The sequence below is a fragment of the Cuculus canorus genome, chromosome 8 (assembly GCF_017976375.1).
Source record: "Cuculus canorus isolate bCucCan1 chromosome 8, bCucCan1.pri, whole genome shotgun sequence".
Classification (NCBI taxonomy): Eukaryota; Metazoa; Chordata; class Aves; order Cuculiformes; family Cuculidae; genus Cuculus; species Cuculus canorus.
The window spans coordinates 23,041,128-23,056,672 of record NC_071408.1 but is presented as its reverse complement, the minus strand read 5'-3'; the positions used below and the strand labels follow the sequence as shown (position 1 = coordinate 23,056,672).

Here is a 15,545-nt window from a genome sequence, read left to right as displayed (position 1 = left end):
CTCGCTTGCCCCCCGGTTACCCCGCTGAGCGAAAAAGGGGCAGCGTGGACTCGCGGCTTTTCCTGACTACAACTCCCAGGAGGCACCGCGCCCCCCCGCCCCCGCCGCTATGCAAATGAGATCCCGCGGCGGACCAGTCGGCAGGCTCGCTGGCGCGGTCACGTGGCGCGAGGCTTCCTTTCTCTGTGAGCCTCTCTTTCCTTCTTTGGCCGCCATCTTGTTCGCACCGCGTGTTGGGCTGCGCGGGCTTCGCCGCTCTCCGGTGAGACCTTCCCCCTCGCTCCCGCCGGCGCGTCTCCCTCCTTCCCCTGCTCTCCCTTCCCCGCGGGCGGGTGGGCAGGGCGGGAGACGGGCGCCCTCCCGTCCCCGTGGGCCGCGCTGGGCCGTGGCGGGGCCGCTCCCTGAGGAGAGGGGCGGGAGGGCCGGGACGCGGCGTGGTGGGGCCCGGGCCGGCTCTGGCCTGCGCCCGCTGGGCCGGGCGGGGGCTGCCTCGGGGCCGGGGCCCCGATCCCCTCGATCCGTCCCGCTGGATGCGGGGGCCCCGCTCCAGGGCGCGGAGCACGTGCAGAGGGAGCTTCTCCTTCGCTCGCGGGGTCACGGCTGGCTTCGTGGGGCAGAGCAGCCTGGGAGGACCTAGTGCTGGGAGGCTGGCGGTGTTTTTCCACCCGGCACAGGATTTTAGGTGTTCCAGCCTTGTCCCACCTGGCTGCTGGAGAAGCCACTCGACCAACTTCCCAGCAGCTGAATTGGACCAATAGGTGCCAGAGGTCCATATAGAAAATTTGTCAAGGCGTGAGCTGCGTTAAGTTTGGAGGTGGCTTATGAGTTAAAAGTATAAGAGCTTAATTATTTGGAAATCATGTTCATAGAATCATACAATAGTTTGGGTTGGAAGAGACTAGTATGAAAGCTCATCCAGTTCCAACCGCCTTGCTATGGGCAGGGACACCTCCCGCTGGATCAGGCTGCCCAAAGCCCCATGCAACCTGGCCTCGAACACCTCCAGGGATGGGGCAGGCACAACCTCCCTGGGCAGTCTATTCCAGTGCCTCACCACTGTCATAGTGAAGAAATTCCTCCTTATGTCTAGTCTAAATCTGCTCCTCTCCAGTTTATACCCATTGCCCTTAGTCCTATCACTACAAGTCATTCCCCAGCGTTCTCGTAGCCCCCTTCAAGTACTAGAAGGTCACTATAAGATCTCCTTGGAGCCTTCTCTTCTCCAGGCTGAACAACCCTAACTCTTTCAGCCTGTTATCATATGGGAGGTTCTCCAGCTCTCTGATCATCTTTGTAGCCTCCTCTGTTCATAGAAGCACGTGTGCTGTGGAGGCTGCTTTGGGTCTGTTCTGAGTCAGTACTTCAGTCAAATGGTTCCAGCAGTAAACTAATAGGCTTGGAAATTTCCATTTTGCATCCCTGATGCAAAATCAAATGTCCCGTTGGTGTGCCTCATCATCGTACAGACAATTCAGCCGAACAGGCTGCTGCTGGGCCACTTTGTGTTATTGTTTGTTTTGCTTTAAAGGTTTTTGTCTGTGTGAATTTAAAGCACTGGTTTGTAAGTTTTCTATAAGTTTAAAAGCCTATTGCGGTTTTAATAATACTTTTTAAATGGACTGATTTTTTTTCCTTAATGTTTTAATTTTTAATTTATATTTATTTGTATTGCATTCTTATTCTTTAGACACAGCACTATGAACCAAGAAAAACTGGCCAAGCTTCAAGCGCAGGTCCGAATAGGAGGAAAGGTAAGAAAACCATCAGATATGTACCATTTTCTATAATTTGTGGATTGAAGGAGAAACATCTCTGAATTTGTTTTTCAAAACATAAGCTTTAGTTTATGGAAGGGGAAAAATATGTACTTCTGAGGCTTGAAAATACAGTTTTTGTGTCATCTGGATCATAGTACTGCTACCCAAAACGCAATTTTGCTTGGGTTCAGAAGTACTAGGTGAGTAGTTTCCAGGTGTAAGCGTTCCTTTTAATTTAGTGACTTGTTGCAACCTGTGAAAGCAAGTGCAAGCTAGGCTTACCTGTTGGTTGTTCCAGTTCTGCCTTTTTCTTCTCCCTGTTGAGGAGTTCCTTTGTGCTAGCTCCAGGGCTTATCTGACTCTGCATTGAGCTGTTTCTTTTCTCTGAGTCAGCAGGTAGCTAATACAACAAAAAAGCAAGTGCATAGTTTAAGTGTGGGTGTTCCTCAAACTATAGGTAGGGTTGTGCAGAGTAAGAATTCCAAAATTGCTGTCTGTGAAACAGTTTAAAAATGTTAATTACTTGGATACAAAAGGGTGACCTTTTAAAATCACTGTATTTGTGCTTCATCTTGGGAAAAAAAAAGTTCTTGGGGAAACTCTTTGTATATTGCTTAATAGTAAATATTATTTCATAATCTAGCTTGTGAGAGGGGAAGAATGCTGCTCTTTGTCTTTTTGTTCCTTTAGACTTAAGGAAACCTTAAAATTGAGACTTGACAGTTCAAGTTATAGGGGAAGGGGAGTAAGCTGAAATGTAGCTTTGATTACAGAGCTTTCTCATAGCTTACAGATAGGTTGCTTAGAGTGCAATATGACTTTAGAAAATTGGTGTAAGATTTTGAAAATAGCTGACTGCTGCATCTTGTGTCTTTTCCAGGGGACAGCTCGCAGAAAGAAGAAGGTGGTGCACAGAACAGCAACAGCTGATGACAAAAAACTTCAGAGTTCCCTCAAAAAACTAGCAGTAAATAACATTGCTGGCATTGAAGAGGTATAGTGATAAAGTGGATGTTTCCTGTTTGAAATTAAATTACGTCAGTTTGGTGGCGGTTTGTTTAAGGTTTAACCAACAGTTTTCTCTTCCCCTCAAAAACTTAGAGGTCTGGTTGCTGATAAAGTTACTTGATTGATGTTTCATTTACATCAGTATATATATACCTAGGTAAACAAGGGAGAGAGCGTTCTGCTGGCTAGATAGTGGTTGTAGAAGCTACTAAGCCATTTGTGATGCATTTTTCTTACATTCATTGCAAAATAGAACTAAACTTGGTTCCTGGCTTCGTGAACTTGATTACATGCTTTAAAGAGAAGAGCAGTAAATGCACATGTACTGTCCATGCATGTCTAAAGCAAGGGTTGTGTGGTGCAGAACATAAAGAAAACCATAAAAATACCTGGAGTGAGAACTTGCAGGGCTGTATTATCAAATTTGGGTCCTTTTACTGCATGAGAATTACCAGTATTGTTTGGGGTGGTCACAGGAGATGGCAGTTCTTACAAACTCTACAGAACCAGCTCCTGTGTTAATGTTAGTAGGAATATAAAGTTTCTGATATTCCTTGAGTACATCTGTTTTACGTGTATGAAATATGAAGTGAGATGCTGACATTTTTCCATAACACTGTGGAGAATGATGCTTTTGTGTGGGAGGAGGAGATGTTCCTTCATCATGAGCTCAGTATTACTGTAGTATTTGTTTAAAAAAGCATAATATTTAATTTGTGATTAATTAATTCAAGCAGGATTGCAAGGTGCCTCCAGAGGTCACTCAGTGCATACCTCTCTTCCAAAGGCAAATATGGTTTCAGTGTAGAAGTCTGGTTTGCCTGTAAGTTTTCTAAACCTCTGTTTCCCCTGCCTCCACCAGAGCATAAGATCTTTATTCTGAGGCAGTTCCTAAGGATTTTAAATGTCTTGATGTGAAGGAAGATAAGACAGTGTGCTTCTGCCTTGGCAGCTTGGTCCATAATTGTTTTTGTGTTCAGGTGGACTCAAGCTAACTTTGCTAAACTTTGTGTAGATAGAAGAGTTTGGGGAGACTAGTAACGTTGAGTCAAACATTAGTTGCTCAGCTGTGTGGTCTCTAAAAGAGGCTTTTAAGTAGGAGGATGACTGCTTGAAGCCTTTCTCATCTCCCCATATGTAAAGGACAGGACATCCTTTAGTTTTGCAGGAAAGCAACACACTTGGTTTTCCTGTTGAGAACAGTTTGAACTCTTCTGTGTGAAAATTGATAACTTACATGCTTATGTATTTTAAATCTCTTCTTTAGTTCCTAAATTTCTATTTGCTCCCTGTAACGTCTACTGAAAACAACACTTAAGAGTTTTGTGACATAAGTTAATTAATATTGTTTGGTTTGATGGGTAGAACTCTATTCCTTTTTTTCAGATAGTTATATACTGCTTAACCATAGTTTAGCCATGTCCAGAAGAAAAGCTATTAACTTTCCATCCTGTCTCCTTTTAAGTCAAAAAACAAAATAAACCCATACAATATGTCAGTATAAACTTTGCCAGTGGGAGCAAAGTAGGCTGCTATACTGGCTGTAAAACTTGGTTCTTGGTGATTCAGAAGACCAGGGAAAACAGCAGGTATGATGTACTTAGTTTAAAAGAGTAATCACGTAATTATTGGGAAGACGTGGAGGCCTGTTTAGTGCAGTTGGTACATTTATCTCCAGTTGTGTGTGTACACATGCAGGAAGCATCCTTGCCTTGGGCAGTTTCAGCAAGTGGGCCAGACTGGGAATATTGGGCCTTTGACAGATCTGCTGCAGAAACATTGCTTTCCTGAGAGGTGACAGGTAGTTGTGAATGGTGACTTATTAAACTGATGTGGCAAGGCTTTTCTATTAGAGTTTTTAGTTATAAGTGTATTTTAGGAACCATAGCCCTTAAATACCACCTTTCATATAGTATGTATGAACTCATATTTTATCATGAACTCATTTTACTTTCAGTTAAGATGGTGTTAATTCCAGGTGCTTTTGTCATGATTATATTTTTCTCTAGGAGGAGTACTACTATTGTAATTTTAAAAATATAATTTAATATTTTAAATCTAGAATTGAATAAATTGTGCTTGTTAAACAAGATGCTGCAGTGTATTGGTCAATGTTGTTAATGTATTTTAACAGGTGAACATGATCAAAGATGATGGAACAGTTATTCACTTCAATAACCCCAAGGTTCAAGCTTCCCTCTCTGCTAACACTTTTGCAATCACTGGTCATGCAGAAGCTAAACCGATCACAGAAATGCTTCCAGGCATCTTAAGCCAGCTTGGTGCTGACAGCTTAACAAGTCTCAGGAAGTTAGCTGAACAGTTCCCAAGACAAGGTAGGTATCTTTGGAATCTTTCATTGCTGATTTATAGAAAACATGAAGTACTAAAAGTTCTAGCCCAAATTTAACACGAGCAAGTGTGGTTTTCTGTATTTTCCATTGTTGTCGGGGGGGTGAGGCATGACATTTTTTTCTTTAATTCAAGATTCTCTATAGGCAGGCTCTGATTTAAAGTAAATAAATCTGGTAGGTCAGGTATGCTGCAGTTCCAGGTGTGCGATTGCATATGACAAAGAACTTGGGGAAGCAAGTTGATGTTTTTACTTGAAAAAACTCTTCACAGAATCACCAGGTTGGAAAGGACCCACTGGATCATCGAGTCCAACCATTCCTAACACTCCCTAAACCATGTCCCTAAGCACTTCATCCACCCTTTCCTTAAACACCTCCAGGGAAGGCGACTCGACCACCTCCCTGGGCAGCCTGTTCCAGTTCCCAGTGACTCTTCCTGTGAAGAATTTTTTTCTGATATCCAACCTGAACCTCCCCTGGCGGAGCTTCAGGCCATTCCCCCTTGTCCTGTCCCCTGTCACTTGGGAGAAGAACCCAGCTCCCTCCTCTCCACAACCTCCTTTTAGGTAGTTGTAGAGAGTAATAAGGTCTCCCCTCAGCCTCCTCTTCTCCAGGCTAAACAACCCCAGCTCTCTCAGCCGCTCCTCATAAGACTTGTTCTCCAGCCCCCTCACCAGCTTCGTTGCTCTTCTCTGGACACGCTCCAGAGCCTCAACATCCTTCTTGTGGTGAGGGGTCCAGAACTGAACACAGTATTCGAGGTGCGGTCTCACCAGTGCCGAGTACAGAGGGAGAATAACCTCCCTGGACCTGCTGGTGACCCCATTTCTGATACATTTCTGATCTCTTACAGATTCTCTTTCAGGGAATCAATTCTGTTTCCTTTGTTCATAGAAAACATATTTCCATTGGGGATCTAGAGGAAGGAACATGGTCTTCTACTCTATAATTAACTTTATTAAACCAAGACTTTTAAAAATTAACTAAAAATCAAACATTTTATTCAAAATTTTAAAATTGTCTATGCACTTAAACCATGAAAGCATGGTGTCTGTGAGTGTGTCTCTATGCAGTATAACCATTGCTGTAGCATTACGGTTAAGAAACGGAGTCTGGGGACAATCCCTTTTAGAACAGTACCGTTCTTGGGGAAGCACTATAGCATGTTTTCTCAACTGTTGTCCCAAAGCAAGTTTGTAATTTAAGAACAGATGGAAATTTATTTTTGCAATGGTGTGTTATGAAATTAGAACATGAGTACATTAAAGCATGGGAGTAATCGGTCTGACTTTGGTATGAGTTTGTGAAAGTTCCCTTAGACTGCAGAACAGGTACACTGCATTACAAGTAGCTGTGTTGCAGTTTGTGTTTCATGTTGTGTACTGCCAAAAACTAGAACTAAGGTTCTTGATACCAAGGCCTGGTGAAGTCGGATATTAAAAAAAAATTTGGTTTTCATATTAAGGCTGTTATGGCCATTAAAAAGGCCGATTGGATGTGTTGCAGTTGTCATTATTTGGAACTGGAAAGTGTTACCTGTTGTGGTAATTTCAACAAATAATTATTCCTTCTAAATCAGTAATTTTAATTTTTCTCTATTTCACGTTCAAAGTTTAATTGAAAGTAAAGGGTTTGTTTTTTCTTCTTTACTAAAACGTAAAATGCCTCAAATTTAGAAAGCTAGATCATCATAAGAATATTTCTTTAATACAACTACAGCTGTAGATGCTGTGCTTTCTTTAAATAGTACAGCAAGTCAAGGAGAATAAATGCTTTATTTTATTTTTGTTAAGTTCTTGCATTTCTCTAGATTGCTTGCCATGAGTTCCAGCTTCCATGACTTACAGAAGAGTAGATCTGATGCGGGAGTCTTGATATGGAAATACTTTTTCATACAGTTGTGACCCCTTGATAATTGAATCATATGTTAGTTGGTCCCTGATTGGTACCACATTGCATTTGCATTGAAGCACGTGACCTCTGCTAGGAGGTTTTTCACTCTGGGTTTTCTGTCTGTTATTTGATCTGTTGCTAGCTCTATCTTAATGCCCCTTAGCATTGCAAAATGGGTGTGCTAATGCTTCCGTGTAGGAATAATCACAAGTAGGCCCTTTGGTCACGCTGATTACTGTTACCCAGTCATTTGGGTGTTTCGGAAAATGCTTTCTTTTTTCATCTTTAAGTTTTGGCTTTTATTGTATCGTGTGGTCGTTCCCAACTCTGTAGAATGAGAACTCAGCACCAAATTTCTTTTTATAGTGTTGGATAGTAAAGCACCAAAATCCGAAGATATTGATGAAGAAGATGATGATGTCCCAGGTGGGTACATGCATGCTTACATTTCCACTTAATGTGTAAATATTTCAATTAATGCATTTAAATATTTAGCTCTTGATGTGATTATACTTCTCACTTGCTAAGGGAGGCTTCATGTATGAGATAGCAGTAAAACATTGACTTTGGATTTCAGCCTTTGGCAAAAAGGTTTACCTTGTGCAAATTGCTTAATTCTTAAGTGAAAATAGGTTAATATACTTTTGGGGAGATTGATCTAAATGTCCAAGTAAGGTTTTAAGGCTGCAAAGTGACATGTTCAACATAGTAGTCAGATTGTCTTTAAATCAGAGTCTAGGGTAAGGATCTTTATTTCTGTAGCTGAAGGAGCAAAGCTTGTGTCAGTGCCTGGAAACTTCTCAATAAATATTATAAGTTCTTAATTTGTCAATCAATTAACTGTTAATCACCATGTTCTTCTGTATCCATCAGTGTGGTGTGGTAGCTAAAACAGACTGGTGGACCCAGAGGATCCTCTACCTCATGCTCTGGACTGGTTTATTTTTTTTGACCTTGCATAAAAGTTCAATTTTTCCAAAACTTTGTTTCCTGGAGTACAATGCTTAATGTGTGCCTAACTTCAGGCATTCTTTAAAGAATGTGGCTGCAGACTCAACTGCAGCTAGTAAAGTACCTCTCAAAATCAGTTCTTAATCACTTTGTGTTAGAACTTACACTCCTCTGAGTGTTCCTGCATTTCTAGTTCTTTGTGTATGTTCAGAAACACCCTGTTTTCTAAAGCCCGTTGAAATTTGCCCATAATAAATGGTGTACGTGAATCTAGTTAAGAACTACTTGACCTTTCCTATCTATACTATATGCATTTTCATTAAACCTATGAAGGTAATGTTACTTTATGGGTGTTACTGTATTAAATATCTTCATTTCTTTCAGATCTCGTAGAAAACTTTGATGAAGCATCAAAGAACGAAGCTAACTAAATCATTAATAGTTCTGGAAGCTGGCATGGACTAGATTTAAGAAATCAGCTATGTGGTTCCAAAGTTTTAAAGAAACGGAGAACATCATCTGTTAATAGTTCAGTAATATAAATATTTTGTATTTTTATGATGCTGTTTGTTCAGCATTTTCTGTCAGTTGATTTTGCATTTTGCACTTACTCCCAGGATCTACTCTTTTGGTCAAAAAGAAATGTCAGTGCAGTTTGAGGGGTGTGTGCATGTGCGTGTGTGTATGTGTGTGAGTGTACATATAGTGGAGAACAAATTGGAGAACGCTTATTTAACCATTTCCCCTTTTCCCTTGAAAGTAGAAATAAAATGAATCTTCAGCATTGTTCCTTTTGATTATCATGAAATAGTGCACTGAAGGTAGTTAATCTTAAAATTTTGTCCACATCTTATGCCTGGAGGCATTACGCTATTAAAACTTGGGTTTAATTTGCTGTTAACTATTGTACTTGCAGGTGTGTTTCTCATCCCTGTTAAAATGTACACAAGATGTTACCAACATTACGCTGATCCCAGATGATGCCGAAGACAAGCTGTTTTATCAGCTTGTTTGGTACAGAAACTTTAAAATAGAGAACCTGGCCTCAGACAAGTGTGCTGGTTTTCAGCCTTCCTCAACTTTCTCTTTTTTCTTGTCTCTAACCATTTGAGACAAGCTGATAATTGACTCCTTCCACGTAGGCTTAGCAGTACGTTCTCCTCTTGGTTATGTAGAGTATTTCCCATGTCAAAAGGGAAACAAACACCTTGGTTCTCTGCCATTAGATCGCTTCCTGACCTTGGAGGTCTGGTTGGTAACAATCCAGTGCACCAGTTTTGCACAGTAACAGATTTTTGCTTGAATAACTTTGAGCTGTTCTCTTGACATGACTGCATTTACTGGCAGCTGATGATCCACTGTCATTCTTATGGCACTAGGAATTAAATGCACCACATGAGCAATGTTAAGGTGGGAGGAAAGATTTGTTGACTTTTCGCCTTGCCTTCTTCAGTTTGTGCAATGACTGGCTCTAAAGGGATATTTTATTTTTGCCTGTAACTTACCTTTGCCTATAACCTACCTCTAGGTTTGGTGTCATCTGCGTAGTAGCTTCTTAAAAACCATAAATGCCCCTCAGGCATAAGGAGGACATTGGGAGGTACTGTTGGTACAGTGCAGTATTTATGACCTTTCTTTAAAATGCTTAATGTGAACCCATTTTGTCAGAGGCTCTTTCAAGGTTCTTGATGTGATGTGCATTACAGTATAGTTAGACATCATTGTAACCTGTGTCAAGGGCAGCTGTGGCTTAAGAAAGCCTTTTTTTCTCTACATCTGTCACCTAACTATGGCTTAATTGGAACATATCAGCTTTTTATGTAGGTTCATATGCTAGAGAACTGTAAAACTACAAGGTAAACAGTACACGAGTTCTGTGACATGATCGTAAAACCATGAAAGCAGAGCTGGTTTGTCACCTGAACTCCTCCGTTTATTTTATAGGCTTTGTTCAGTTTTACCTGTTATATTTTATATACTACATGGATCTTAACTACAAAATAAAGTAACAGTACAAAAGAGGAAATGCTCCCTCTTGTGTGTTGTCTCCTCCTCCCACCAGCGCTAGCTGAGGCATGACAGGCGGATGCAGGCCCTATTTGAAGCAATGCTGCATCTGTGCTGACAATGACTAGGGAGGATCCCAATAGAGCTTTAGGATTTCATGCTGCCATATACCCACTCTTCTCTTTTCCTGCGGTGTTGAACAAAACTTCAGTTTCTTGTACAGCTTAAATCAGCTGCAGATACATTTGTTGTGTTTTAAAGGAAGATACTTCATTACTAATGTGTGCACAGGCACACTAAATGGCCTTTTGCTGCCTCTGAGAGCTCAAAGAGCAAATGAAGGATGCTAGGAAAGAGGTATTTGAAGTGTTCTTCCATTTGCTTATAAGAAGGGTCACAAGTCAAGAATGTCTCAAAGTAGCAGCTGTACTGAGTTTATGTATGGAATGTCTCCTAAATACTAATTGGATATTGAAAACTCTTGGTCTGGTTTCTGATGTAGGAAGCATGTCAAAAGTAACAGACATTGAAGAGTAAGCATTGAAACTTCCCTTAAGTTTTTATATAGCTGGATTCCTATAAAATATTGGTTGACTTTTTTTTTTCCTCTTGGTCATGATGATTTACATGTTAAGCCCTGACTTTTTCCTCTGTTTGACAACCAGTAAACTAACTAAATATGCTAGCTTATGTAGTTATATTATCTTAAGTTTTTTCACTGTATCTGAAAACAGTCAACCACTTATGATTTGCTGCTGAAAATACTAGAGCTTATCTATCATTAAACTGATTTTAATTAAAAGTAACCCGTCAAGGCTGTTGTGGGAAAAGCTGTTTTACTTCTTTATATTTACTCATGGTATAGCTCAGCGTTTGTACGTGCTGGTGGAAACGCGAAGTTACTAAGAGTACTTTGGGGGAGTGTTGCTACAATAACTCCCTATTAGAAGGTGAACATTAAAATGTTCTTTGCTTGGCTTGAAGCATGATAACCACTGTTCTTCTGAAGGGCTTGAGCCTACTTGCTATTTGAACTCTGACGTACTAAAGATATTGGTAAAAGTATTAATATATTAAAGATCTTGGCGGTGATTGGAAAACAGGAGGGCAGAGCAGCATGCAGATGGAAACATCTTTTGAGTTGTATGGGAGAGAATCAAAGCTGCATCAGTGAAGACTGAAAGAATCGAGAACTTGGCAAGTGTGTGAGACTACAAACGCCAGTCCTGCTGCTGTGACCACTTGTAGATCTGCGTAGTTCCCTGGTTTGTGAGTGAGAACCCTGAGGCTGGCTGGCTTCTCTCAGGCAGGAGAGCAAGTCTAAAAAAAACCAGTGGTGGTGCGTTTGCTCTGTGGGGAAAAAAAATAGTTGTGTATGATGGCTGGCAGAGAGCACAGCACAGTCGGCAGAGACACAGTGCTGAGTGCTGGTAAGGGATTTCTGCTGCAGCACTCGGTAACTATGTGCAGCTAAGAGTTGGTAGGCTGGAGGGAGTCAGTATAAAAAGAACATTTAATGTAAAATACAGACCTTGGGGAAAAAATAGGATCGAGGTGAATTTTTATTTCTAACTTATGTATTTGAGGAGTGCACAGGCATGAGAAGGGTTAATTTAAAGCTGCTGCTGAAATTCTACTGAAAAGTGGTGAGAGTTCTCTAGTGTTTGTCAGCTTTCTGTGGGAACTAGGAGTTGCTGTTCCTTCTGCCAGGATCTTCACCAATAATGTTTGGCGTGTATAACAAGCACAGCAGGTCTTACAGGTGATTTAATTACTGAGCAGTGAATTGATTGACCGGGAAGGCACTGAGGCAGTTATAGCAGCACAGTAAATCTGAGCTAGATATAAGATTAATTAATGCCTCTACTGAGGAATGTCCCAGGAAGGATATTCCTTGGTCTTCCTGGTATCAGACTGGGCCGCTCCAGACAGGGACGTACAGAGGGGCTGAGAGAACTGCGCTGTAGAGTGAAAGTGGGTGAGTGAATTTTTCCATGGCCTTTAAGATTGACCTGCTTTTAATATTTTAAGACAGTAGTGTTTTGTTCAAAGCGAACAAACGGATTGTTCTGGAGACCAAGATCGCACTAGTTAAACGATCCATGCATTGTACTTGAGCTACTGAAGTGATGCAGAAAGGAGGTGTATCACAGCACTAGCCATAGCAACTTCGCCAAAGTGATAGCTGAAGTACAGGGAATGGTTTTTTGCGTTTAACTGTTTGCTTTCCCATCAAGTAATTTTATTTTTTTTTGTCCCCCCTCCTCCTTTTCAAAGACCAGTTTGCAGCCACTGAAGAACTTCATGGATTTAATGAGAAACATGGGGGCCGCAGTGTCAATCAAGGATTCAGGTAGCCAAGCAGAGCAAGTGAAGAGACCAATGCTAAAATCGGTCTTGCTGGTATGTTTGGGTGGAAGTTTGGGATGATACCTAAAGCAGGGTTACTGGGAGCTGGGTGTTTACTGCAGACTCTGGCACTGTGTATTTAGCAAGAAAAGAAGAAACTCGTACATCTTTCCATGCCTTTATCCCAGGAGTACCACTCTACCTCCTCTAAGTATGTGGTGTGTAAATGAACGTGAAACCTGGCTGCTGCTTGAGAGAAAAGAGCTGCTACATTGGTGCATAGGGTATAGAAAGGTACTTTGCTTCCGCATGGTAAACACACTATTTGGTGGGCTGTCAGTACGTTAAATGCCCTCACACTAAGCAATAGACCCACGGCTTGCTCAGACACTTTTTCTTGGCAACCTGGTACCTGTCAGATTCTCAAATGTTAGGCGGTATTTGCTTGAACTTTGTGTTGCAGATGGGTTTTGTAACTCTGCTAAATTTGTTGCCTCCTTGGAATAGGAGGAGATTATTGGCTCATTAGAGTTCTTGAAGTTATTTTTAGTGTTTCTGATAAAGTATCAATGCTAAGGCAAATATTGAAACACAAAATTATATTCTAAGGCCTTTGACCTTTCAGTGGAGGTATCCCAGCTGAATAAAAGGGTAGTCCGACCTTTTGCCCTTTCTTGCAACATCCTTGCAACAGCTACAGTAACTGCTTATGTCAAAAAGTAATATTAGAAAGTATTTAATGTATTTTTAGATTCTGTCTAATGCAACTTGGCTGGCAAAGAAGAGCCAGTGCTGTGTGACCAGCTTTCTACAGACACTGGGAAATGTGGCGCAAACTACATTTTGAGAACATCAAATCTGATTTTGAGGCCATGCCTGAAACTGGAAATTTCCAAGCAATGCAAATTGTTGCCAGATGTAGGTAAGTGAAAAAGTAACATCTCAACAGATAGTCAGCGGAATACCAGACTCTTGCACACTCAAAGTGAAGTTCGCTAAAAGGCCTTCACCAATATTGGGCTTCCCTACCACCAGGGGAGGACTTCCCTTTGCTTTCCCAAACACCAGCAGTAGTAGTGAATGCCTGAGGTCAACTGGACCTGCTTGCTCAGCTGCTTGCAGATTATTTAGTTTTTTTAAGGGTAGTTTTAAGGTGGTTTTCTTAAAAAAAAAGAAGTGCGCCTTGCTGTGAAGTCTGACTGTGCGGTGGTGCTTAGCAGTACTAGCACAGGCTAAAAGCTTGACCATTCCTCTTCCTGACAGCTTGCCAAACTGCAGCCTGTACCATGATGCAACCCAGCCTTGCAGACTTAACTAACTATTCTGTTAATCCTGCTGCTGCTTGCTCTGCTTCTGAGGTCTGTCTTGGCAAGACAGTACGGAGAGACTTGCAGTGCTGTTGCTGGGGTCATACTGAATATGGGAAGAAGGGAAGGGTTTGCCATATTGGTTCCTATGGCAATGGATCTGGTCAGGTACTTTAACTTGCAGTTTGCTTTTACACTTTTAGTTCTGAAATGGGTTCAGCACAGCTCTCTGCCTTGTGAGGTGCAGACATTGCCTGCACAATGGGCTGATAAGCTGCAGCATGTGACCCCGGCGTGCTGTTACCACAGCCACCCTCTGACCCAGCTACCCTGCTGCTCTGCAACTGCGCAGCACTCAAACACAGCCTTCCCCCCAGCCGTTTTGTGTGTTTCTAGACAGCAAACAGCAATTTGGGGAGGGAGGCAGGGGCAGCTGTCAAAGTTTTGATTCATCCTGCAGGTTCTTCGTCACTGAAAATCTCAGTAAGTTACTTACCCAGTGAACTTCAGTAAGGAATTCCCATTGTTGACAAGATCTGGTTTCAAATAGCTTCTGACACATGGTGTTTAAGTGAAAACAGCTGTAACTTGCTCACATCATTTTTACAGTCTCTGGAGAGTAATGATGCAACTGAAGTTTCTTCTCTTTGTTTTGAAATGTGCTCTATTGCTGCAGTCTGTTCTGTTCTGTGTGAGTGGCAGCTGTAATGAGCAATGGCTTGCCCTTTTCTGAAAGAAAGCAAATAGGTCCTGAAATAATTTTCACTTAAAATAAGGATTTCTTCCCCTGTCTCAAGTTTCCCACAGCCTGTTTCCTCAGTTTCACTGAAAGATACCACATTCATACTCTTCTGCTGGATACTTGGGTGTTCTGCTGGGATCTCTCTTTTGATGCAAAAGCGATGTCAGTTTTCTGAAAAACAGGGAATGTGTTACATTTTCTGGTCTTTTCTACACCACCTTTCTCTCAGCCCTGTGGTTTCTGTGTTGTTGTAAATTATTAACTCTTGAACACAGGGATATTATTGCCTCTATCTCTTCTCCTGCCCTTTGAGTTGCAGAGTTACTTTCATTGGCAGCATGCACTGAGAAATCATGTTGGCCACTTCCAGCCCTGAAATTGTAATAGTTTATCCTATTACACGGTGATTTTTTTCAGTGCAGTTCTCCTGAGAACCTTGAAATGGGTTTTCCACAAAATATTCCATCCATTCTTTTTCTTCTAAAGGCTGTAGTCAAATCTGAAGGGATAATCTAGCTATTGTTTCTAGTGGGATGCGGGTTCTATCCTGATGATTTTGTTAAATTAATTTTTATAGTGTAGGCTGGGTCATTGAGAACTTGGTGACTTCTTTGAACAAGATTACTTGTTCTTTGGGAACAAGCAGACACACATCATTGGCATCTTAATTGATGGAAACTTCTCCATGAAAAATGTGTACAGTTCTGGTTTTAGTTTGCACAAGCACTCCATGTGTTTGCAGTAAGCTGTAATAAAGGGTTTAGATGTCTTATACCTATATTTTCTCAATGGGTCACAGTACCATCATCAGGAATGTTTGCAAAATGCATTTTCCTTTGTGACTGCTAGTTTTGTCACCTTCCTTTTCTCAGACAATTCTCACAACAGGTATAGAGAGCAGGGCTGTTGAATTTGGGCTGCCTGACATCACAGTATGCTAACATTTTCAAATGGCTTGGGCCCTCAGGTTCATTATGCTTCAGGATGGCCAGTATTTGTCAGATGAACTAGTAGCTATTCAAAACAAGGCTTCACCTGCATTGAATAAACATGTTGAGAAATTATTTTTATTAGTTTCTCAGCTGACATTAATCTGTATTAAAATTTGTATGAGATGTGCCTTGGTTCAATTTTTGCCTTTCTGTGTTAACTCTTGGATAAGCCAACACGAGAGGAG

The 15,545-nt window shown here is 41.5% G+C and overlaps 1 protein-coding gene across 1 annotated transcript; it reads left to right on the top strand.

Moving 5' to 3' along the window:
- The first annotated feature begins 170 nt into the window (after positions 1-170).
- Positions 171-9,989, top strand: BTF3L4 (basic transcription factor 3 like 4). The gene is made up of 6 exons (XM_009561903.2): positions 171-262; positions 1,688-1,751; positions 2,638-2,751; positions 4,900-5,101; positions 7,379-7,438; positions 8,348-9,989. Exons 2-6 carry the CDS (start codon positions 1,698-1,700, stop codon positions 8,392-8,394), a joined length of 477 nt encoding a protein of 158 aa, XP_009560198.1. The 5' UTR covers positions 171-262; positions 1,688-1,697; the 3' UTR covers positions 8,395-9,989.
- Positions 9,990-15,545: the final 5,556 nt, after the last annotated feature.